General features: G+C 44.9%; 1 protein-coding gene across 1 annotated transcript in view; it reads left to right on the forward strand.

Annotated features, from left to right (window-relative positions):
- Positions 1-26,295, forward strand: part of PLCD1 (phospholipase C delta 1) — a 55,260-nt gene that overhangs the window by 24,900 nt on the left and 4,065 nt on the right. The window contains exons 3-13 of the mRNA XM_067291991.1: positions 628-856; positions 4,788-4,917; positions 8,238-8,466; positions 9,606-9,807; positions 11,587-11,731; positions 12,819-12,968; positions 20,366-20,533; positions 22,364-22,520; positions 22,831-22,947; positions 24,768-24,946; positions 25,494-25,626. Coding sequence (XP_067148092.1) covers positions 628-856; positions 4,788-4,917; positions 8,238-8,466; positions 9,606-9,807; positions 11,587-11,731; positions 12,819-12,968; positions 20,366-20,533; positions 22,364-22,520; positions 22,831-22,947; positions 24,768-24,946; positions 25,494-25,626 — 1,839 coding nt within the window. The remainder of the gene's footprint in view (positions 1-627; positions 857-4,787; positions 4,918-8,237; positions 8,467-9,605; positions 9,808-11,586; positions 11,732-12,818; positions 12,969-20,365; positions 20,534-22,363; positions 22,521-22,830; positions 22,948-24,767; positions 24,947-25,493; positions 25,627-26,295) is intronic.

Genomic DNA, 26,295 nt, shown 5'->3' on the forward strand with positions numbered 1-26,295 from the left:
AGGCACAGACAGGTGAAACAAGCAACCAATGTCTCATGTCCCTTTTGGGTGGTGCCACTGAAAGCATGGAAAGGGACAAAGATTTCTGAAATTGGTAGATCCTGTCTCTGAACATCAGCATCTCAGGCTCGACAGTTAAAAAATCATGGTCTTAGTGACAGATCCGGGTAAAGATTTACAGAGTAGAGTGGATAGACATAATGAGTTGCATGTCCTGATGCTCATGGAGAGGCACTGCTTTGCTATCCCTGCTTGCGGATGCAGGCTGAGATCAAGTCAGCGATGCTCTACGGGTTGGAGCCAAGGTCTTTGCAGTGATTTATGTCTGCTAAATGTGATAACACAATATGGCATCCAGTGCTGATTTTGCTTGTTTGTTAAATAAAGGACATGGGAAAAGAACAAAGGAGAATTTTTTTTTTTCTTGCTTGCTCTTTCTGCTCCTTTTGATTTGAGCTTTCTTTAGTACCCAAGTTTAGGGAAGGGGGGAAAGGAAGGAAATCCTCCAGCAATGGGAGGGAGAGGTTTCAGGAAAAGGAAAAAGAGTAATTTTTTAATATCCATCACCAAGTGGAGATAAGGTTGACTGAACCCCTGCTGACAGCAGACTCTGCTTTCTTTCCACAGTCTCCATTGAAGATATTCGGGATGTGAGGTCAGGCCATAAAACAGAAGGTATGGAAAAATACGCCAAGAATGTCCCAGAGCATCTCTGCTTTTCCATCATTTTCAAAGGCCAGCGGAAAAACCTGGACCTCATTGCAAATTCAGAGGACGATGCCAACCACTGGATCACCGGCCTTGGGAAAATCATAACCCACAGCAACTCTATGAACCAGAAACAGAAACTCCAGCAGTATCCTTTGCCTTGTAAAGTGATTAATCACACACAAAGATGCACTTGTCTTTCTCTGTGGGTGGAGATAGTAGACTAAACCTCTTTTTCCCTATTGGCCCTGGGCACTGAATTTTCTCTCGCACTGATTTTACACCTGGGAAAACTTCCTGGTTTCCAGTGCTTTTTTTCCTGATTTACAGTGGTGCAAGCAAGAGTGGATTCAGGCTTCACATAGCAAAGAATTGCCCTTTTCAGGGAGCTTTAGATAAAACAATCATTATTTTTCGTATTCTTCAGGAGTCCGTTTCACTTGCATTGCAGTAAACTCCAGGACAGGCACTTCTTGGCAAGGCATGAAAAGCCTGTACTGTTTATCATGTTTCTCAGTAATATAAGGCAAGGGAACCAATTCTTCTCTTCCATTTGCCAACTTTACCCTGGGGTAGCTGTACTGATTTTAGTGAAATTGTTCCTTATTTGCCTCAGCATGAGAAGAAATGCTTCTCTGAAAGAGTTTGCAAATGCTCTAGAAATAATGCAGACATTAGAATGGAAAAGGAGTGAAGCGGAAAAGGAGAGTGAGTTATCTGGGTGAAATCCTGGCTCTGCTGAGTTCACGGGGAGTTTTCCCTGGGGTTTCACTCAGTAAGGTCCTTTGCGATCACAGGTCTCACCTCCATATAAAAAGAGACGCTATCCATGGGTGCAGTTTTTGCCTAGTTTTCTGCAGTCCTTCTGTGTCTGAGGTCCTGCCAGTAACATCTGAACCCGCTGGCTGATTTCACCCTCGTTTGACAGAACAGCAGTGGTCATAAAATATGAAATTCCTGTAAGCTCCAAAAAAACAGGCGTCCAGCTATCAGAGAGGAAACCAGATAGTGCTCGCAGTGAGGAAGGCTGTGTGAGCTTAATGCCTTGCTAGACATCAAAGCGCCTGCACAGCAGCGAGGTGGTGTGACTTCCTCAGCCGAGGGAAAATCACAAAGGTGGAGTTTGAGCCCATAGCGGGCACCAGGGAGTCTTGCCCTCGGCCAGGGCTTCTCTCCATGTGGGTTGCCTGCTGGGTAATAATGTACCAGATGTGAAGGAAAGGGCACATAAAGGCTGAGCTTTCATCAGGCCTTACTCTTCTGTGGGTTCTCTGATGTCTAATAAGCACCTGGCACAACCTTAGTGCAATTTGCTCAGAGGAATCAGGCTCCAACAGTTCTGCTGTGCGTGGGATGGTGCATTTCTCTCCTGGATTATGAGTATCTTTTCAGATGCTTTTTCAGACTCCAGGCTCTAAAGTCATTCCTCAGCTGCGTCAGCAGTTGAGTGTCTGGGGTGGCAGGGAGTAGACTCTAGACAAGCTGAAATCTTAAAGATTTGGTGCTGCCAGCACCAAATGTTACACCCTGGCAGTTTTTCTTTTAAATGTGAAGACTGCCCCCACCCCACAATATGTGGGGAAAATATGGGCTACAGAGAGTTGTCCTTGGGGCATGTCAAATTGAGTATATTGCTGAAAAACTTCCTCATAAGAAGTGATTGCTTGGGGGGGGGGGGGCAGATAACAATGACATTTGCAAGGGAAGAAGGCTGTAAATTTCCAGCATGGAAATGGACCTCTGTCTCTTTGGAAAGCAGAATCAAAGCTAACCGGGGCGGGCAGACAAGCCATATTTCTGGAAGAGTAATTACAGTGCAGTGCTGCCTTCCAATCTGGGCTTGTCTCAGGCCGTTTAACGTAACCTGGAATTACAGAACAGCACGATTTCTCATTTCCAATTTGATGATATTTAATTAAAGCCTGGGATTTTAAATTTAGTCTTTTCTTCACTGGGTTTGCTTGGCAGCCTGGGCTTACTCAGAACTTCCTTAAACCTCAGAAACATTCTCCACATCTGTGAGCACAGAAAGAGAAGAGTAAATAGATGAGGAAGAAGTGCTGAGTCCCTACCCTGTCCCCCCGCAGTAGAGAATTGCTGTGCATTGTATCTTTTCCAGTCGCTGAAACCTTGGTTAGAGCAAGTAAAGAATGAGCAAGATTTTAAAAGTATTTTATTTAGAAATTATAAAAATTATCATATAGAAATTATATAGAATTATATAAAATTATATATAGAAATTATTTAGAAATTATATATAGAAATTATATAGAATTATAGAAATTATATATAGAAATTTATAGAAATTATATATAGAAATTATTTAGAAATAATGTTAGATTTAGAAGTATTGAGAGCAAAACTGTTACTAGTTTCAGGTGGAGTTTGTTCAGCTTATGATATGATGGAATTGCCTGTGGTAGCAAGGGACTGGGCTTAGCGGCTTATGTGTCCTTTCCAGTCCTACGTTCCTATAAAGGATAAAACCTCCTGATATTTAAAAAGTACTTCTACTGTTCTTCTACATACAGTAGCATCTTACTAAGCATCAAATTCAATCCTGCAACAAGTTGGCATAGGTTATTTAGCAAATATTGCAGGTATGTGTGCCAAGGATGATTTGAGACCAGAAAATACAGGGGACTTTTCATCTGAGCTGTGTGAAATTGTCTGCATTGATTCTGGGTTTTATGTATGAGTTTTCCTTCTGGCTGGGAGTCATTCATCCCAAGTTTTGTGTGCTTTTCTGTTGTGAGCAAGTTCATGGAATATCCACCAAATATTTTTAGTCATCCCTATTTGGTTTCTAGTAGAAATCTGATAGTCCCATTTACAAACAGTTTACACATATTTCTAAGTTCACAGAAATACTGTGAATGCAGTGGTGTCTGTGGTGAATACTTGGTTTGAAGGTTACATCTGCACCCACTAAGGCTGTCAGTTAATGTTTCTTCTCAGGGAATTTTGAAGTGCCTGCTTATGGTACTATATGCATCAGCTGGTATTTGGAAATTCTGAGTGGGTTTTTTGGTCAACATCGAGATTGGGCACTTTTTTAAATGACTTTTTGGAATGAGTTTGAAGCAATGCCTCCTATGAAAGACATAGAAGCTTACATCTGTGGAGATCTAATTGTTACTTGGATGATTTTTCTATATTAAAAATAGGAGGCTTTTCTGGAAGACCTTACTCATTCAACAGTTAAAGCAAATTAAAGAAATGCAGTTCCTTGCGGCAAAAAGAATCTTTTATGTTTGTTAAAACTCCAGTGTATCTTGACTGGCTGAAATATTATTTTCCCAAGAAACTAAAAGAACATGGGAAACCCAGTTCAGTTTAACAGGCATCACACAAAAAAAGCTCATTTTTCATAGCAATTGAGCCAGATCCATAATAACTTGAGTATACTATAAACCAAGCTCTTAGGAATTATTGTCACAGTACAATACAATAATAGATCTTATGCATTTTACGAAGCCAAGATCCACAAAGTTTTGTTTGATTATGCTCACAAAAAAAAAAAAATCTTAAGAAATATAGGTAGAAATCCTTAAATAAATACAGAAGTTGAAGGTGAGTCCAAAAATTAATGTGAGTGCTTCTTTTGGAGAATCTCTGTTCAGTGCTCAACTTAATATACTGAATATTGGTCAAATCCGTAACAATCTGTTTTCCCTTCCTGGGGGCTCTTTTCATCCTTCATCTATCCCCTTTTAACAGTCTGGAACAAAATACGCTTTCTGTCATAAAAGAGAAATAAGACTGCTTTGTGATTTGGCTGTGGCCAAAAACTCCTACAGGATAAACAGAGTTGATCCAGCTTTGGCCAGATGGTGAAAAGCTTCTCCGGGGTCAGGATCACTCATATTACAGAGTGTGTTGCTGCTGCCAAAGCACCATTTTGCCCTTTCAAAGCAGAAGGCAAGATGATGCAAGATGTTCAGTGGTACCATGCTGATTTACAGCAGCTGGAGAGATGGTTCAGAGACTTCAGAAGGGATTTTTTCCCCTCATGGGTTAAGCGGGAGGCATTTAGACTAGGCACTGGCCTGGAAAGATTTCCTTACATCATCCTGCAGCTGGATTCATAGTTGCCTGCGGAAAGCTGATAAAAACAAAGACAACAAGATGAGCTTGAAGGAGCTCAAGAACTTCCTGAAAGAAGTGAACATTGAAGTTGATGACTATCATGCCAAGAGGATTTTCCAGGTAAAGACAACAAGCAGATAAAGTACTTGCTTTTGGCTGAGGTCATGGTTTCCCACAGCTTTCAGCTTTGGTTGGAGATCTAAGCTAAAATGAACTCTTCGCATCTTTTTTTGTACCAAGGAAGGACTCAGGCTTTTTGGTGCTCAGTAGGTTCCCACTGACAATTGTTAGGCTAGCACAGCACTTCTGATGAAGATATCTTTCTTTTCTGATGCCGATATCTTTAATGAAGGTCTTCTCTCTTTACCATTGAAGTCCCTTTTTACCAGGATTGAGAAAGAGATGGGATACCAACATGGATAATGTGAGAAAAAGAAAAAAGCGAAGTGCAAATGGACATTGAGTAACAGGTGTTTTGGTAGTTTTGCATGTCATGAGCACATGACAATGCTTAAACCCATCTGAAATCAGCAGGGTTACAGTTGTGAACCCAGATGTTTACATTCTCAGAGAAGGAAGGTGCCAAGTGACTGGTGTAAACAGAAGGAAACTGTGAATCAGAAAAAAAACGAAACAGAATTATGATAGATATGTGGCATTGCACACAGGCCTGGATCAGTCTGGTTGCTCTAATAGCCCAAGGCATATTTAATCTGCTCAGGGACATATACTTCTAATTTCTCGAGATTCAGTCGCTGGCTGAGCCTACGGGAAGATAATGGAAGGGATGACAGTTTCTCAGCTGTTAAGTTTTTAGTGTCTCTCTAAATGAGCCTTCCTGCCAAGGGGAGATAAACTATCTGGATAAATTCCAAATTTTCACCACGTCTGAAGGAGGATTTGAATTCATGGGTAGACAGTTTCCAAGATGCTTTTTCTAATCAGTGGTAAGCATGTGGGTGGTTGTGGGCACCAGGCGGTAGTTCTGCTCCTTCCTGCAAGCAGGTAATAGGGGAGGTTGGGAAGGTTTCACTAAGACCTCCTCCCAAGGGAGGAACTAGTTCCATAATCCTTGCTCTATGGAGGTCTCTCTCTCTCTCTCTCTCTCTGGTAACTCTGCAAGGATTTAGGGGGAAGGTGGCCAGCAGATCTTTAAGAATTTTTTCCTTGCAAAATCCTCCAGATGAACTGCTGGCTTTGGCTGGTGTATCTTGTCCTTTCTTCCCTACTCAGGAGACCCTGAAAGAACAGCAATAAGGTTGGGATTCCTCTGATCGAGTTAGATGTCTCCAGTGCAGATGTCTATGTTGGAAGTAGTCACTTTATGCTTCCTTTTCAGTCCATGTAGATCAAGCCAATAAAGCTCAGTGAGACTGGGGCATGGTTCATCTCATTCTATCATACAACAGATGGATCCCTCCCTATATCTTCAAACATCAAGCATCTGAAAATACACCTTTGTCTTGGAAGCACAGTCTCCTCTTCATTCAGCAAATCTCTTTTGCTGTTTCAATAGTTAGAGGGAAGCTCTAGGAGTGGAAACTTGATGAGGTTCTTCCTCTTCTTTTTTTTTTTTTCTCTAGAAGTCCAAAGAGTTACTAAGCCCTGACTCATCCCATCTAAATGCAGGCAGCTAACTGAAGTACCCTCATTAGACATGTAGTTGTTCTAATCTTCCTGTACAGCCAGTGGAAACAGAGGTTTTTTTGGAGATTAATTCAGATCTCTTGTTGTCTGAATTGCCTCCAGGGAGTGTCTGCCTTGCTCCGTTTGACCACTGAGTTGGCCTACAGCAATTATGTTCCTCGTTTACGTACTGCCTAAACTTAGATGGGATGAGAGACATTACAGTGTCTTATGAGGGTGATCTTCTTTTCTGTATTAGTGAGTTTTTTCTTCATTTAGGCACAGGAAGGAAGGGTGATCAAGTATTTGAGAGAGAGCTATAGGGCATGTCATACATTATTCTTGCTTTCCATCATATAACTTTGTGTCCATGTATAGGTTTTAGTCACACCTGAGTAAGACATATGCAGTGCAAACAGACACTACACAGATCTTTTCTAGTTGCTCACTCATTTCAAACTGGATGTTCATTCTCGTGCATCAGAAAGGTTCTGGCTCCTTCTGGCAAGCCATGCCTAATTGAGGACTCATGGTTCATGACACACGCAAATGAAGTGAAACAAGATTTTGGTCTGAGGTTCTCTTTCTAAGTTGGAGCTCTTGTAACCCAAGCAGAAACAGTCCAGTTTTACATACTACATCTGATCTGTCCTGGAATGTGACTATGATGGCAATGCAATTGTCCTATTGTCATCAGGACCTTTAATGGTCACTAATGACCAAAATTCCCAGGCCCATCATTTATAATGCCAGCTTCCGAGGAGTAAATCATGTTATTTACTCAGTCCTGTCTTAAAGAAAAGAAAATCTGTCATTCACTGGATCCCTGCAGTCTCTGCCAGTCTGTTTCCCTCTTTCCATTCCTTCTTCAGTCACTATATATCATGCTCTGCTTAGGCTGTGAGATCTGCCAAATCTACAGTATAGGATGGTACGGTCACGGAAGGCAACAAGGAAAGGATAGTTCCAGGAGTGCTCAAACCTATTTTGAAGGTGCCCATAGCACTGAGCATTTCACAGGTTGTCTCATCGCTGAGAGGAACCCATAGCTTTTACCTAGCAGATCCTGAAATCATAAGAACAAGTGAAAATCTTTGCCATTAGTTCAGCCAGTGGGACACAATGCATCGTGATCAGTTTACTTGGTTTTATAAGTGGGCCATAAACTGTCACTGAAGCATTCCAGTGGTGGCATTCCAGAGGGAGAAATATTCTCTCATTATCATCTTGCTTGAGGAACTGACAAGGCCACTGTGACCATCAGTGAGGTCATCAGCAGAGTTGGGCTGAGATTAGTATGAAGACTGGTTAAACCAAGACATGCATTTTGTACATAAAACCCAGGGCTATAGCTCCATCTGTCATGATAGATCAAAGATTAAGGCTCTTTTAATTTTACTTACTAGATTTTAGACCAGGGTCTCTATCAATAGTTTAAGATGCACTGAGTTAAGTGTTTCCCTGTATTCCTCGATCTCTTGGTCTATGCATTTCTCTTGACCATTGCTTTGTGCTTAGGTTGTCAGAAGCTTTCCTCTTAACTTTTTGTTTGCGCAGCACCTGGTGTAGTGGAGCTGGGACCATGCCTGGTGCTCCTTGAAACTGATAATATGAGTAAATAATAATAATAATTGTAACTGTTCTATGACTTGGGCTTATCCGTGAGAACCATTGACCAGTTGCTTCTCATTCACTGGCCGGTAACTTTGTCTAATTATTTTGTGTTCTGCGTTGTGTAGCCCTGGTGCAGATTACGGCTGGCATATGCCAGAAGGAAAGAAGGTTTTCACTCCTTCTCCCCTCTACGTTTACAGCACTGTGACAAGTCCAAAACAGAGGCTCTGGAGGATGAGGAGATAGAGGAATTTTACAAGATACTGACAGAGAGGAAGGAAATAGACAAAATCTTCCAAAAATACGCAGATGCTGAAGGGTTCATGTCCTGCCAGAATCTGGTAAGGTTCCTCTATGAGACGCAGCAAGAAGAAGACGCTGTTGTTGCTGCCCCTGCCTTAATTCAGAGATACGAGCCCAATGAAAGAGGTAGGCTGGAACCCTGCCTGGCTTGAGTCAAAAACTTACTTGCTTGATGAGCTCTGAATTGCTTTCCTGTTGCTTTCTTCTGCAGCCTTGTATCTTTCTCTGCTAGAAGCTGTTTCTGAAACACCAGTCTTATAGGGAAACTTTAGCAGCTCCAGAAGAGGGGCGCACAGGAAAGCCAAGGAAATTTCTCTGTTCTCCTTCAGCTTAGGTACATTGATCAGCAGGAAAGGGGTTGATAAGGAGATGGTTAGAGGGCACTGAAATTCCTGTGGGAAAGGTTCTGATGACCTATTTAAAAGCCAAGATCTCAGATGGCTTTGCAATGTTAAGTAGATAGCAATGTTTCTGTTCTCCAGAAGCAGGAATGGAGGCCAGTCTTTCTGAATGCGAACACCTAAAAGCTGTCAGGTGCTGAGGTCTCTGTGTAGATGGCCGAGAAAGTGACTTCTGTTTAGGAGAACAAACACAGAACTGTCTTTGTGCTCAAAAATTGAGTAGCCAGTGTGAAGAACGTTGGAGGACATGTTCAAGAAATGATCCCACGATCATAGGTTCTTTCTGTATTGTCCTAATACAACTTCAGGAGAGGGACAATGCTGCTTTATAGATGTCAGATATGGAGACTGGACTGGGATCTAGTTCCATCCCTCAAGATGGGAATACTCCACTTTCCCCTCAAAATGGGTTCATTTTAGCATTTACTCTTTGCAAAACATATATTCATTGGATCTAGATGTGATTTATCTGGCAGTGTTTAGACATCTGACAATTTCTCTGTGTGGACATGAAGGGAACTCGAGGTGCTCAAAATGAGATGTTTGTACTGTAGATCTCTAGAGATGGTTTGGGTAAGTGCTGTTCTTGGCATTTTTTAGGTCTTATCAAGGATAGTAAGTGTCATAAAGAGCTATGCTTGTAAAGGGGTTTTAAAAGCATTTTCAGTCTGATGAAGCTGTCATCATCACCTGAACAGCATCAACATCTTTAGTAACAGCTGAATGTCTAGGGAGCACATTTTGCCTCTGAGGTCCTCTGGAGATCAACAGGCATTTGTAGGCAGAGTTATAAACCTGGTGAAGATGGCACAACCTGGAGGTGTCAGATTTTCATTGTGGGGTTTGTGTCTATTTATCTGTCAGCCAAGAGAGGTAATGCCATGACCAAGGATGGTTTCCTGATGTACCTGCTGTCCGATGATGGGAATATATTCAACTCGTCTCACAGTAAAGTTTACCAGGACATGACTCAACCTCTCAGTCACTACTTGGTGTCATCCTCACACAATACCTATCTCATGGAAGACCAGCTGACAGGTCCAAGCAGCACAGAAGCCTATATCAGGTAACGTGTGTGTGTGTGTGTGTATGTGTGTGGACACAAGATGCAATTATACTATAGGTGCAAGAGGACCAAGAAGCAATCTCTAACCCTGAGATGAAGCAGTGTACACTGGTTTGTGTTCATATTAGAGTGAGCTGTTTCTAGACCAGGTTGGCCATGTCTGCATTACATAACACTTTATCTTACATCTCTGCTGGGCCCCATGTGGTGTCCTGACTATAAAGCATACAATTACTACATTCTTTGTGTCTTTTTTTTTTTCATTTTAAAATATCTGCAATAATATGGGGGTTGGATTGCAGCCCTGTAGCGTGGTGTTTTCCAAGTGTGAAGCTGAGGGAGTCTATTGTATGCCACAGAATATGGCATGAGATCATGTGTGCTAAGGGTTTATAGGATGCAAAGACTTCTGGGATAGAGCTGGAGGACTGTGTAGGGAATGGAAGGAGCCAAAAATGATGCATACTACCATAATGTTAATGATCCATATTGCCTTTTGGGAGTAGTTCCTGGCATGAACCATCCCTAGAACCCTGCTGAGGTTTATCTTGGAGAAAACTAGCTGGAGTGGTCCACAAAAAGGGCTGGGATGTGAGCTAATGAGACAGTGTGGGTGATCAAGAAGCTCCTGCATGATTCCTCTTTAGCAGTTTAGATGCTCCCACAGCATCCCTGGACAGAATATTAGGTGTTGCCTACTTCTGACCTTAATGATGAATGCTGTGTCTGACAACTTGTGGCCAGAGGTTTGCGGTGGCTTCCATTAACTTGCGCAACTACCTTATCTTCCTACTGCTATGATCTATACTCTTCACTGTTATTTAGTGAGACAAAGTTTCCTTATAAGCAAGCTGGTGACTGCAGTTCTTCCTTTGCTTATTACTTATCTGATTCTCAGGAAATGACGACTATCTAGAGTCATAAGCTTAAAGAATAGAGAGTGAAATCTGACACCAGTTGCTTTTTCGTTAGCTGTATGAATTCATCTTGCAGTATCTGAAAATTATGGAATTATGTTTTGGCTATAAAAAAAGATCCCATGACTCTTATTGCAATGAGTCAAAGGAGATGTGTTATCTGAAATGTACAAGGAGTTGCTGTAAAAGAGACAAAATGACCTTCTAGAGAGAGAGGTCCATATAGGGGGAATTACATTTGAAAGGAAATGAAAATGCAAGTGTGGATATTTACAGGCAGGACTTTCCAAAGGGAAATTCAGTCTGTAGACTCAATTCAGCACACTGGCTCTCAGCAATCTTCCCAGGTGTCATTGCAGAATTCCCACAGCTCCCTCCCTGACAGCTCCGAGGATTCATCCCCCATGTCTTATCAGATCTAGATGAAGAAGGCACATCATCCAGGCTCTTTGAGCTGGCTTCTAAGGCTGACTTTGACCTGCTGTCTTTCTTCCAATGCATCATTTCTTCATTTTCTCTTCATGATCTTTGGGCACAGTCTTTGAGCACAGATATGAGTGTCCTTTCTCACCTGGCACTCACTATGTCTCCTTCACTGCCAATTACCTTGGACTTCCATGACCTCTGTTCTCAGATCCCTTGTATGCTTTCCTTGCTTGGCCTTGAGCTCTCTTCACTGACTCTGAACTCTCCTGATTCCACCCTTTCTCCATCTGCTTTCCCATTTTTCCAAGCTCCTCTTTTCTCCCTGGATCCCCAAGCTCCTCGTCAGGCTTCCCAGGAAATACCTCTGCCGATACAGTCTCATTTTGAAACGGAGGGGAAGGTTTAAAACCCAACCACTTCCGTTCTTTGTTTCCAGAGCCCTCACCAAAGGCTGCCGCTGTGTGGAACTGGATTGCTGGGACGGCCCTAACTCAGAGCCCATCATTTATCATGGCTACACTCTCACCTCCAAGATCCTCTTCAGTGATGTCATTAAGGCCATCAAGAACTATGCTTTCAAAGTAAGGATGAGGGAACTCAGACCCTCTAAGATTTCTCATGTTGCACTGTTCAAGACTGATAGCATGTCTCTGCCCTTGAAGCAGAGACCATAAAAAAATAAGTCTGCACCTTAGCATTTCTCATGGGTAGAAGATGTGTCCTGTCTGGGCATCCATGTTCTGCCTTCTTCGGAGATCCATTTCTGGGAGTTACTGGTTAGGCAGCGCATTGTCTGGGTCTGAGTGTGAATCTGTACCAGCACTAGCTGGACCCTGGACCCCACAGCAATGAAAATAATGCCCAATATCTTGAACAACTACTTATGTGGTGGGAAGTGCAAACAGGCCTGTGGTTTGCTTGGCTTTTATATCTCAGAGTATGTCCCTAGTTTAGGTGCATCTTCATTGGAGGGATAGATATGAATGACTGCTTCTATCCTGCATTAAAATAAACAAGCAGGCCTGGAGTCTTATATGGCAGCGCTGGGTGGCAGCCTTCACAAAACTTTGGGTCTGCCCAGACTCTCTGGGTTTTCTGCTATTTTTCTTCAGTACAATTGAGTTGAGACCTACACCAAGTTTCCTTCAGGGCTGCAATGACAATGACAATGTCTTCAGCAAATGTCTAGGGGGTTACAGGGAACTAGATCAGGCCTATGCATGAAAGGAGGAAGGATTCAGTGGAGTGAAATCTTGGCCACCTAAGGATCTGAGCAAACCTAGTGATTTACAAAGCCTCCCTTCCAGTCCTTGCTCTGAGGTAGGGAGGTGCTCATATCCGTGGTGCAGGTGGAGAACGGTGGCACAGGGAGCCTCGTCAAAGTGCCCTGGGAAGTCTGTGGCAGGCAGCTCATCCCAACCCACTGCCCTGTCCGTAAGATTGTCATTTTTGGAAGGCATCAACAGAGATCTGAGTAGCTACACTGCAGCTAAATATATCATTTTTAATAAATGCTCATTTTAGCAGAATTCTAGACACTGCTATTGACACTTTTCCAGAGAAAATGTACCTTTTAAAACTTCTAGAAGCACTGGGGTTTATAACAATTGCTATAGATTGATGAAATTGCAGATTTCACTGATGGTGGATGTTGCTGTCTTGTTCTAGACCTCTCCATACCCTGTCATCATCTCCCTGGAGAACCACTGCAGCCTTGACCAGCAGAAGGTCATGGCTCAGCACATGACGACAATCCTGCAGGACATGCTCTTGGTCGCACCAATTGATGGAAACAAATCCCACTTCCCCTCCCCAGAGGTGAGCGAGGCCACTCTAGCACTTTCTGCCTGCTGAGGGTGGGACAAGAGACAGGTACATCTTCTTGCTGGGCCTTTGGGTCACCAAGTTGGGGAGAATATGCCTGAGGCTGGAGGGAGGTGCCCTTGCAGAAGAACAAAGCTTGCTGAGGGTAGCAGTGGAACAAGAAATAGGAGTATCTAGAAATAGCTGGCACACATCAAGCCATGTTGCTCTTTGCTTGCTGTATAAGGTTTCAGAGGAGACATCCCTGAGGGACTGAGGACATTTCTGGTCCATTTACCGAGGCCAGGCAATGCACTTAGTTCCTTGAGGAGGTTGCTTTTGTGGGTTGTCCCAGGGCAGCTGAGTACTGAGGATCTGTCTTGGATCACCACAAAGCTGAATAGGACCTTCTTCAGGCTAATCATCTGAAGCACGGTTAGGTTACTGCACGTGCAGGGAAGATTAACTGTGGATACAACCTAAGTGGATACAAGTTGTCTCTGTGTTTCTGATGTGATGAGACTGGACACTGCCTGATTCCCTGGTGGGTGAGCAGTTTTGCTCTGTGCTAATGGACGCAGCATATGCTCCCCTCTTCCTTTAATGCCTTGGATACTCTGCTGTGAAGACCCGGACTGGTGATTAGGGAGTGGTAAGGAGTGCAAGGACAGCTATGATTGCTTGTCCCTCAAAGCCCCAGGGAAAAAAACACAGGTGGTCTCAAACTGCATCAAGAGCAGAACATCATCCCACTGAGAATGGCCTGGAGTGGGACAGTGGTGGGTATGGCAGCAGAGCTGTGCTGCCTGTGGAGATGTCCTTGGAGGACGAGGGGAGGCAGGAGGTTGCATGGAGGTCAGATGCCCCCATGATCCTGGTGAACCAGGGTGGCCGTGAAGCTGAGAAGCCGAGCTCGGACCCTGCGGGTGGAAGGAGAGATATAGCCCTCAACAGGGTTCCACCACTATAAAATTATTACCTGACAATTAGAGAGAAATTGGAAATGGAATCTTGATATGAAAAAACAATTGTTTAAAAAAAACCCCACAATGTACTGTGTGCCTGTTTCCACCCTTTTTTTTTTTTCCTTTGTTCTCTCCTAGGCACTTTACAGAATCAGGCTTGTGTGAAAGTAGTTGCGGTTCCCTTTAAATTGCATTTCTTTATTAGAGAAATGATTTGCCAAAAAATAGACAAGAATGCTTAGCTGGAGCTGGAAGGAGTTTGTGGGTGGGATAAAGCTGGCAGTCAGCAGGGGAGAAAAGGGAGGGAAAACAGCCTGTTCTCCCTCTCCCTTTTTCTCTTTTCCCTTTCTGACTTTCCCCTTTTGTTTGGGAGTGTTGCACCCCACTTGATACAATGCCTAGCACAGAGGGAAGCTGATCTGTGTTGGTCCCTAGGCACCAGTGCAATAAATAGGATGAATCATAATTTTTGATGCTGTTGCTTCAGCAGGAGCTTTACACTGACACAGACAAGTTGCCTCCTTTTAAGCAGTGATTGTCCCAGGGTGAGGATACACCCAGCATGGAGACAGGTCTCTGCAGGCTATTACTGAGTTGGAAAATCAAAGCATTAAGTGTCACTTCCTGGCTTGTTATTTATCCTCAGTGCAGGATAAGTGCAGGAAAGCTGCTGACAACTTTTCAATGCACTGTTAATGCTTTGTAGGTCAGGGGAATAATATAAAAAAAGAAAGGAGAAAAACATCAAAGAGAAACGTGTGATGTGTGTACAGGAATGACCCCAGCCTCCCAAAGATGTTTTTCTCATTCTTGTGCTCAACTAACCTGCTGCTCTGCTTGCCCAGATGGACATGTGGCTCCAGCTGGAACAAAAGGGCCTGGATCTACCTTAGTGAATGGATCTGGGCTAATATGCTCCAGTGGAGGGATTGATCCATTTAGTTTAAAAAGAGAAGAGTTGCCAATGCAGTGAACAATACTTTTTCCTCTGGTACTTTTCCTCTGCCTGACTGCCATGTGAAGCAGAAGAGTGTGAAGGGTTAAATTGCTGACTGTTTGTGGAAAGTACTTTGAACCTGAAACACTATGGAAAAAAAAACAACAAAAAAACTCTTGGGTTTTCCACTTCCTTGTAAAGCTGGCATGGGAGAAGACTGAGAGAATGTAATTTTTTTTTTTTTTTAGAAAAAGGGTGGGATCTGCCACTGGGAAGAGGGCTATAAAGCTGTAAATAGAAGCAGGCAAAGCATTGCTGCAGAGTATGTTAGCAGGACAGTATCAGTAATTAAAGGAAGATCGACACAGTTTGTATTCACACTAATGACTCTCACTGCAGCCCAGGGCAGGCATCTGATTTATTAGGGTCTGTGCATGAACAGATGGCTGGGCTACACAGAGATATCTAAATATCCCCCTTAAATCACTGTCTTTAAGTCCCAATAACAAATTTGAGACCTATATGATGAAAGATCAAAAGCCACAGAAAAGCTACAGGAAAGCTTTGGGGCAGCACCAGGGTCCTGGGGGAGAGCTGCTCCGATCTCTGCTGCTGACTGCTTGTTGCAGGTCCTTCTGCCCATCCCTGCTCTGCACAGAGGTCTGCCAGGGCCCTTTCCCCACATCCTTGCCTTCTAGCTAGAAATGAGACAGAAAACAACACTGGAATGAGATTAAAACAGCTGCCAGCATTGCATGCAGCTTCCAGCACAATGGAAGTCCAAGAGCCCTCTATACTCTTTGTGTTGGACTTCCTTGTTCACAATGAGGGTGGCTCTTGGACTTAACAGACTTGCTTTGGTAGGGCGACCTTGAGCTCCCCACTCTGGAACCCCAGTGCAGTGACCTCAGAAGGGCTCTGTCTCCCCATCCCCCTGTAGAAAGGCTTGTGGCTGCAGACTCCGCCATCCCATACCTCCACCATCCCACCAGCCGTCCCATTGATCATGTCCATTGCTGCTTCTGGTGCCCCCATTCAGCATCGCTTTGAGCCACTTATCTTTGAGCTATTTCCAGTGTAGCAGTGGCATCACAGGGCTCGGCACAACTGACCTGAATACCGGGTTGGTGCCCTGCCCTGCACTGCGCTCATGGCAGTGGAGCAAATGCCTCTAGATTTGGTTCAGCAAAGTCCCAGCCAGCTTCAGCAGCAGGTCTCTAAGTCAGCAGCTGGCCCCAAGAGCCATATACCCAGTCTACTTTTACACCATAGACTGAGGCTGTTGAGTGGAACCCCCCCAGTAAGACATATGCTGTCCTCGTTCAGAGTGTGGCTTTCAGGCCTAGAGCTGATAGAGCTGTGGTATGAATTATGCATCTGGTCTACATATCTCCTTATGAACATGAACTTGTTAATCCTCACAGCTTCTCTGAAATCTAGGGAGACGTATTTTTTTTTCCTGAGAGTGGGGTGTAAGGTAGCACTGCTCAGACCCTGTATATCCCTGTACTTGAGCAAGTCACTTTGGGATCCCTTTGAGAACTAGTTAATATAACCAGGGGAGTCTGAGGTGTGATTCACCTCCTCCTAAGTGGTTGTCTAAATAGGCCAGATGAATCACACCCCAGAAGTATTTAGTTCTGTCTGTTGACTCTAAAGGAGGTGTTGAAAGAACAGAAAGTTTGATGAGGTGGATCCCTTTAACAAACAAACCTCCACTCCCACCAAGATTAAAGTTGGAAATCAGGGCCTTGCCATGGGAACATGGCTTACAGGTTGCTGCTAGGGGTCAGATACTTTCAGGTAGGAGAAACACATGTGTGCAGATCTTTTAAAATACTCTGCTCGTAGCAGCTTTGCTACTTCTGATAAAATAAACAGAGTTTTGATTTAAGATGATTGCCATGCCTCAAATCCCAGACTCCCAAAGGGAGCAAAGCCAGGTGTCAGAATCATTGCCCTTGCAGAGCTGAGCTTGCTTGGTGAGCAGGAGAAAAGGTGGGCAAGCAAGGGAGCTTTGCTTGCGGAGAACTAAGGCAATAAAACTTACAGGCCATATAAGAAAGGGCAAGAGATGCCCCTGTTCCAGCAACGACCATACTATACGTTCCTGGTTCAGTGTCCTTGTAGCCATTACCATTGTCTTAGGTTGTATTTGACCTAGTGCTTGCCACAGGCAGTTGGAATAGCTTTATGGTCTACTTGGAGAATATTTGCTGAGTACTTCGGGAATGCTCGTGCTTCTCCCTGAGACAAAGGATCTGCTCAACAGAGCTGAACTGATGAACTGACTGTCTTTCCCCTCAGGCTAAGTTAGGCCAGAAATACTTAATATCACATGAAGGAAAACCAAGAGAGCTAAAATGAGTGTGTGTGTGTGTGTGTGTGTGTGTGCTTCTGCCTGTGTATATTTATTGATTTAAAACCTCGTTAAAGGAGATAAGCTCTGAAATTTAGGACTTTGCTTCCTGCTACCCCTATTAAATGAGGGAGGATAATGCTTAGCACTGGCAGCTTCTGCAGGGTGGATTTGGTGCAATGCTGCTATAGAACAGCACCTTCTGCAGGAAATGGAGATGAAAACAATCTGTTTTGGGGTGAATCTCACCCCTCTGAAAGGAGAATGCATGGGAACCAGTAAGCTAATGCATCTTATCTTGGGTCTGGTGGCACATGGACTGCTCTCCCTCATAGGCATGGTGGAAGTCACCTGCACTAGGGTATATTAAACCTTTGCGATGCAACAGGACTGCCTTAGGTTTCAAGGCCAGAGGGGACCACTGTAATCACCATATTGAGCATCCTGTCTAACAGCCCAGGCTGACCGGTGTCCGTGGGTAAGAGCAGCACTGAGGACCTGTTATCTGAGTGATTTGGGACAACAGACCCACTGCTGGCAGTCCTGGTATGGGCTGTGGTTAGGGGCCGAGGTGAAGGCCACCTTGCTGTGCCGTCCCTGCTGATGTTACTCAGCCACCTAGGGTAGGTCTGTGCCAGAAATTACACCTCCCACTTGCTGGACAGATAGTCTGTCCTAAATTGTAATAGCTTAAAAAGGGTTAGTATTCCATTTGGTAATAGTGAATCAAACAACCTGCCCCAAACACCTTTTATCCCTAGTTTTCTAGTGCTGGACTGTGAAATGAAGACTGGTAAAGTTATTGAAACCCCTTAGGGGACATTAGAAAGCAGAAGCAGAGAATAATAATGTATAGCATGGTGCTGTCTACAGCCCATAAAGGAGTAGCAGTGCTTCTCTGCGTCCCCCCACCAACTCAGCCCCCCCAGGCCAGTCTACCCAAAGTGTTGAATGGAGCCTGGAAATTTGCAGAGAGCTGGATTTCACTGGCTGCCAGTGGGTGTTGTGGAAGGACAGAGAAGAGCTGGATCCTGAGAGCAGGAAAGATGGGATGTGGATGCAATCCACAGACTGGCAGTTTTGAAGTGAAACTTGAAGATGAGCCATTATATCTCCCATCTGTGCATGTGAAAAAGCAAGGCAAAACTCTGCTTAGAAGAGGGCTGAGGAGTTGGGCTGGCTGAGGATTGCCTGGATGTGGGGAGGAGGACATTGCTATACTCTGAATGCTTTTGACCTTTTCTTCCAGTCAGTCATTGCCCAGTAATGGGTAGCCTCCTCCCAGATGCCTTTGTGCAGCTTTTGAGTGACAGGGAAAGTGCCCCAATGTAAACACATCATTTGTGGTAACTGAAGGAAAATGCTCTTGGCTGCTTCTGCAGGTGCCAGGGTCAGATTTCAGCTCAAACCAAACTTTATGCATAGCTTGGCTGGGCAGTGAGGAGTCAGGCTGATCTGCTGAGACATGATGCCATTTGCTTGCACCCGCCAAGAGGGAATAGCGTTCTTCAAAAATCTGTGTTGCTTTAACGAAGATCCTTGGTTTTCCACAGCCCTGTCATTTGAGAACAGTGAGGCCTGTTTCTTTTGCTGCGGTGGAAGGGGCAAATATAGGATGTCACTGAGAGAAGAGAGAACGTGTTACATACAGACTGAGGGATTGTATTGGCTAATTCTGAGATTGCATTTTGCTGGAGTAAGCAACACTGTCCATAGCCAGGAGTACCAAAAGTATCCATGTGCCAGTGGGAATCACAGGAAGCTGAAGGAGGGCTCCTGGGCTGAATTAACTGGTTTTGAGGCATACCTCATTCCCCTGGAGACAGCCTCTGGGCAGTCACCCTTTTCAATATTGCTCCCTGCTGCCTCATTTGGGTTCAGAGTCAGCGCTCTCAAGGGTTCAGCCTTGCTTCAGCAGTCAGATCTGGTGCAAGTGCTGGGTCACGGTGGTGGTATGTTTGTATGAGAGCATCATGTGCTATCAGCATGTTCCTGGCACTGGAGTCATGCTGTTTTTCCACTTCACCTGGAGGTTTCATGTAGATATTGAAAGAGGCTGGAGAGAGCTGATTCAGCACAAGAAATGTGCTCCTTGGATTAGGCAAGCAGCCAGCTGTGTTACACTGGCATATGCTGATCTATGCAGGCTGAGCACCCACCACCCAAGGTTTTGTTTTGTTTAAAGGCAGCCTGGCCGAGCTGTGCAAAAGCTTCAGTGCTACCCTTGAACTTATGGAAGTGGGCGAGGAGAAAGTGAATCCCCTGCAGCTCCTCTCCAGTAGGGTACCAGGGATTCACACTCACTCACAGGCCTCCTGTTGCTTACGGCTTAATACCACTTCTCAGCAGCTGATCTCCAGGACCATTGCTTCTAAAATGCCTTTTAAGCCCCTAAGTGTTGTCAGGGTTATTGTTTGTGTCACACCATGGTAGCAGTGATGGAGGAGTCCCTCACAAAAGAGGAGTTATCTTTGGGAGGGGTCTGGTTTGGGAAAGTTTCCTTAGGTTGTCAACACTCTCAGATTTTACCTACAAGCTCCCATACATATTAAAATGCCTTGTGTGCTAGGTACAAGGCACCTGTCCAGAACTTAATGGACCTATCCCCATTAAACAGCCTAGTGATGCACAGGGCTGTACTGCTTCAGTCCCTGCATGGATCTCACAGTTTCCCAAGTTGTGTAGTGTTTATATTCATACATTGCAGAGGCTGATTTGTATCCGTACAGAAGAGTCAGTAACGGTGCCGTGAATAGCTCCCATGAGTCCAGACCTCCAGATTTGCCCCTGTTCACTGGGCCACATTCAATTTTGAAAAAAAATTAGATATTTTTCTGGCCTTTAGTAGCACTGATGTTTAGGTCATTGTGTTGATGGGATGGACCGTCTGTACCAGAGGGGGATCAATGAGCTATCTGGGGTTTTCAAATTCATGGCTGTGGTCTCAGGGGCTGGACAGAGGCAGGGCAAAGCTTCAGCAGAAGAACAGAACTACTTTTTACCTGTATCTGTGGAAAATAATCAGGGACGGATGAAACTCCAAAGGGCCCTGGCCCTGATTACAGCTCAGGAGTTGTTATCCCTTGCTCCTTCAGAGCAGGTCAGAATCTTTTCTAACTGCCAGCTGTTTTGTCAATGTTTCCTGGTGCAGCAATTAAAAGGGAAGATCCTTGTGAAAGGGAAGAAGCTGAGCAGGCAAGAGGATCCCACTGGAACAAATGGGAACAATAACCTGGAGGCTGAGGATGTCTCTGATGAAGATGAAGCGGCTGAAATGGAAGATGAATCTGTAAAGACCGAAGTAGAGCAGAAGGGGAAGGTGAGTCAAAGACATAACTGAGTTCCTGAATTTTGGAGACCTGGAAAGGGAGAAAGAGCTATAAACTGGATTTTTGCCTGTTGCAGAAGGTTTGAAGTTCTGGGGAAATCCCACCTGTTTGCCTATTTCATGCCTTATGGTGGCAAACCACTTTCTAGGTGGGCTTTGTGCCATGATCTAAGAAAAAAGAATTAATTGAAATATACTTTAAATCTGGTCCCATTTAAGCCAGTTTCCAGCATGGTTTCAGCCCCTCAGTTAGGAATAGGGTAGAGCAAATCACTGAAAGCACTGGAGCTAAGGGTCCTGGTCCTTGCTCAGCTTAACGATCTCTGTCCCAGAAACAAGCACAGAGATCTCACAGAGCCATCCAAGCATGAAGGTTGGTTTCTTGTCCTGAAACAAGGTGGAAGGATTGTTTGCCTGGGGTGGACCCTGTAGTATTTATGGAAGCAATGGGGGAGAAGATGTGTGCTCCATCTCTGTCTCATTTTCAGACATCCGTATGTCAGGGGATCATCATGATATTGTTCCCTACCAGAAGCAGGTGTTTATTTGCTCACACTTTGGGAGATACCTGCGTGCTCACTGGTCATGTTTTACTGGCCCTGTGTGGGGGAAAGAGCTACAGAGCTATGAGGAAAGGGTGAAAGGTTACCAAAACAATTGGGATGACTATTTGGGGGAAAGGCTGGCCTTCACACCGGTGTTTCACTTCCCCATGTGAGAACACTCATTTTTTCAGCCTGCACGTCACTGTGAAAGCCATATACCTTATGGCATATGCCAGATTCATAGGTGGCATAAATGCATTCAGTCCCACTGATGCCAAAGCTGGTTGACATTGCCTCCAGATCCGGTCTGCTCTATGATTTCCCTTGCTGACTCACTTGTTCTTTGAAGGGTTTATTTCATTCTTTGATCTGTAGTCAACAGCGTGTATTATTTTGAAGTTTGTTATTTTCTTTCCTTGTCTGATGGGAGCTGGCAGCTCTTGCTTAATCCTTGCATGAATGAATGTGGCAGTGGAGTAGCAGGAACCAGAGCATTGTGAAAACAACTTGGGTCTTCTTCATTGAAGGCAAACAGGCCCAAGCTCTACGGAGGCCCAAGCACCATTCCCTTACCCTTATTTTCAGGTCTGCATGCTTGGCACCGTGACAGTATGGGAAGTCATTGCTAAAGCTCGGTTGTAAAACTTAGCTACTGGAGGAAGCCATTGGTGCTGAAATACAAGTGATTGTGCAGAAAGCACTAGAAAGGGTGTCCCACCAACACAGTGAGAAAATCCATCTAGAGGACATCATGCAACAAGGGCGTTGGAACAGCAAAGCATCTGCTGTGTGAAATCCATTCTTAGCTCACCAATACAGGCCAGATGGGTTATTCCCACATTTGCAGCCCTAATCACTTGTGAGCTCCAATAGCCAAGCTGTAATAGCCATTCACGTAACAACATGTAAATAACTGCAGAAGGAATGATGACCTAGATGCAGTGAAATATTCTGGATGGTAACACTTGGGAAGCTGGTGTTATCATCGGACAGGTTAATATATGGACTGGTGAAACGTGCCAGTGGTATTCCCAACTGATGCTCCAAGTGGAGGGATTAACAATTTCCATGGAAGGAAAGGGATATGGCAAGGGCAGCCTGCCCCTTTTCTGCTGTTCCTCTGCGCAGGGGTGCTGCTGAGTGTTGATACTGGGCATCCTTTTCAGCTGGAGAGGCTGGAGAAGAGAAGCCCCAGGAATCCCAGACATGACATGATGAGCATTTCTGAGCAGGACTGTAGAAACTTCCCACAGACCTCTTGCTTTCCTGTTTTTAGAGTGACACCTTGAAGCTGGCCAAGGAGCTGTCAGACACAGTTGTCTACTGCAAGAGTGTTCATTTCAATGGCTTCGGAGACCGCAGTCACCCCCGGGCTTTCTGTGAGATGTCATCGTTCTCAGAGAGCAAAGCTCTGAAGCTAGCTCAGGAGTCTGGTATGTACGTTCTGTCCTGGCAAAAGGCTGTCCTTTGTCCCAGTCCCCCATAAAGCGACAGCTAGCAGTAGTCAAGCATGGGGAGATGGCATCCCCAAAGATATAGGTCATAGTCTCTTTGACCAGGCATGTCATGATGAGAAACAGGGAATAACTTTATGTTGTAGAAACTATTACCAAGAAGGGCATTTTACACAGGCAGCTCACATACAGCCAGACCCGCCAGGCAAAGGAGCAGTATATACGGCATTAAGAAGAGAGAAATGTAGTCCTCGTCACTGAAAGGGACATTTTCTTCTTTTTTCTATAGGAAACAGTTTTATTCATCACAACATCAGGCACCTGAGTCGGATCTACCCTGCAGGCTGGAGGACAGATTCCTCCAACTATAACCCTGTCGATTTGTGGAACGTCGGATGCCAGATCGGTGGGTGCAATGGGGGGCTGTGAGAGGGTGAACCTAGCCAGGACACTCATGACCTGGTGTGGTGGGGCCTCAACTGAGGTAGATGTGTGATCTCAAGCCACTTGCTGGCAGAGAGGCTCAGTGGTCACCAGGAGAAATCAGCTCTTCAGTCAGTTCTCACTGACTTTACATAGGCCATTTTCTGGCCTACCTCATTACTGTTAGAAGAACCTTTTGTGCAAATTAATGAGCGCATCCCTGTGGAAGCACAGTTATTGCCATGTAACATGGAAGGGGCAGGGGGGGAGCCAGGAGATACAGTGACTTATCCAAGAGCATGCAGAAATCTGTGGCAGGGCTGGAAATGAAAGTTAAATCTCTCAAGCCCTAGGGCAGGACCATAACCATAAGGGGCAAGCTGCAGTCTGAGATGTTTCCTGTAGTCAAAGCAGCATGTCTTGTCTGCTCCTGGGACATTGAAACCCCGACAGCATATAGATGTCTCCAAGATGTCTGTTAAGTGAAGCATGTTGCAGCTCTCCTCCAGGAAACCTGGTGCAGTGAAAAGGGCCAGGCTAGCGGCTGGCATGCTGGGCTCTCTTCTGTGTGGATGCTGGAGGCCTCCCAGCTGTGCCTATACTGTCCCGATGGACGAGAGAAGCTGCAGATGTAGGGCTCCCTCTCCCCCGTCCATGTGGACCTGCATGGGCTGGATGTGCCTGGTAGTGCGTGAATCAGTGGGGTACTGCAGGCCCTGTGGGTAGCACCTATGGACCTGTCCCCCAGCAAGGAGTCTGACCTCAGGAGAGTCCCTGGCAGATGATGTTGCATCTTTCGGGATACACTGAGGCCAGATCTATATGCCTTAAACCAGGCACCTGAATCCTATATATGGGCACCCAAAATAAGATTTTTCAGAAGCCCTGAGTACTTGCAGAAAAATCAGTATACTGCAGTTACTAAAGCGTGTGCAGAAGTAGAGGAGTGGCTGAAAATGCTTATGGCCTTCAAGTACTGTAGGGTGCCTAGGCCCCAGGACCAAGATAGATTGTCAGCTGTCCTGGAGCCTTCTTTGAGGTGGCTAAAGAGGTTATCACTGCACTTGAGATGTCAGCGGAGTATGGAGTAGGCACTGGAGTCCATATCTCTCCCTATGTGACATTAGTGAGATCATTCCCAGAGCCTGAATCCAGTTTTGACATCCATGCTTTTAAAAGGATGTTGACAAATTGGAAAAGGTACAAGAAATCTGCTTGGTGTTAGGACGTCAGTGAGGCTTGATCTATTTTGGGCAAGTGATAATAAAAATGTCATCTGATCACAGTTTCTGTACTCCTGAATGAAGAGTTCAGATAGTGAAGCGCTCTCCAGTCTAACCAGCAGAGGCATTGATGGCCATAAGGATGGCAAAAGGAGGTCACTATGTTTGGACTGGAAAGGAGGTTTCCTAGTGAGGCTAAGCCAGCAGAGAAACAATCTGAGAAGGATTGTCTGAATTCACTGCAGGAGATAATTCCTTCAGCACAGAAATGAATGGGTTTATTTGAAAGATGAGGTTGTTCAATGGATGATACAAATTCAATGCAGGATGCTCTTTGACCCAGTGGCAGGTGGGAGGACGACTGGGATGGCTGTGTTGGCTCCTTTTGCCTCTAACAGTGCTGAATGTGAGAAATCCTCGGGGAAGCAGGCTGTGAGGGTTGGAGTGTATCACTGCTCTGTGCAGATGGAGAAGCCAATGTTTACATCCATGCAGTGCCATTTTGGGTGAACAGAATGAGTATAAAAAGACTCCCATTGATTTACTTGAAAGTGACTGTTTTTTTTAATTTATGTTGCAGTTGCCCTAAATTTCCAGACAGCAGGCACAGAAATGGATGTCTACCAGGGTCGGTTCCAGGACAATGGGTTTTCTGGGTATGTCTTAAAGCCGGAATTCCTCCGGGATGAGCAAACCAAATTCAATCCAAAATCCATCACAGAAGGAACATGGGGGACAAGGAAGAAGCTTCTGCTTAAAGTAAGAATAGAATTTGGAAAATTGTATCACTAGCATCCACCCTGGGGGGCTGTAGGTTGTACCTTCTCTTTCTGCTGGTCCCATCTGGGCAACGTTATCCTGACCCCACTGATTTCCAACAGTCAGAGTCTCTGCTTCAGTCCTATATGGGCTTCCATCCTCTAGGGACTCATTCACGTGTTTAGTGTTTGACACCAGGAGAGGTCAATGACAGTATCCACTGTACGGGAAGACACAGGCATCTTACAGACATGCAGTCAGCAAACAGTCGCCTCTGCTATTTCCAAGTATCCTCTGATCATTTCAGGGAAGAGTTGGAGAAATTCCTTGTTCCCTGTCCCATGCCCAGCCTGTTGGGCTGAAGAAATGGTCATTAGGTGCTTTGGCTTATTACAACTTCCTCTGAAGGATGTCACAATGCTGACCCTAAAACATCAGCACTAACCAGTCACAACAGGTCCTACACTCCTGCAGAAGGAGAGGAAAGTTTGGCCAGGGAGCCACCCTCCTTCTGACAGCCTGCCCTTTTTCTCTGTTTCCTCTGCAGATCATCTCTGGTCAGCAGCTGCCCAAGGTGAACAAAAGCAAAAACTCCATCGTTGATCCTAAGGTAACAGTTGAGATCCATGGCATTCAACAGGACAACAACAAGAAACAGACCAAAGTCATTGAAAACAATGGTAAGGGAATTTCTTCCATGCTGAGCTCCCTTGGAGGATCACACATGGCAGTGTGTTCCTCACCAAGACCTGCTGCCCTGGGTGCATCCAAGCCTACCCACACTGAAGGGATACATGAGATGCTGTAGGCCTGTTTGAGTTCAGGGACCCTGGTTATAGACTGCCAGTGGTATTAACTAGCTCAACAGATTCATGTCCCTCCAGGTCATCTCCTTCAGGGGTTCATCCACCTTTTGTCCATCCAAGATGTTTGGATGCAGAAATGCCCTACAAAACAACATCAGCCTGAGCCATCTGAGTTGTTTTTATATTGGCTGTCAAAACTGCAGAGTCAGAGCTTTACCCCTATGCACCTGGCTTTGCTCTGGGATGCACTGGTCCTCACTAAGGTCTACCCAAATAAAGCTTCTTATAAGGCTGATTTTTATCCTGAAACAGTCACAGACTCACAAAAGTTTGAAGTTGGAAGGGACCTTGGAGGTGGCTTGTCCAGCCCCTGCTCAGAGCAGGACCAGCCTCACTTGTCAAGTTGCAGAGGGTATTGCCCAGTTGAGTTTTGAATATCTCAAAGGATGGAGTTTCCCCATCTTCTCTGGGCAGCTGATCCAGTCTTTGAATGCCCCCATGAAAAAAAGAGTCAGAATTAATCAGAATTTCCTTTGTCACAAC

This window comes from Apteryx mantelli, chromosome 2 (genome assembly GCF_036417845.1).
Source record: "Apteryx mantelli isolate bAptMan1 chromosome 2, bAptMan1.hap1, whole genome shotgun sequence".
Classification (NCBI taxonomy): Eukaryota; Metazoa; Chordata; class Aves; order Apterygiformes; family Apterygidae; genus Apteryx; species Apteryx mantelli.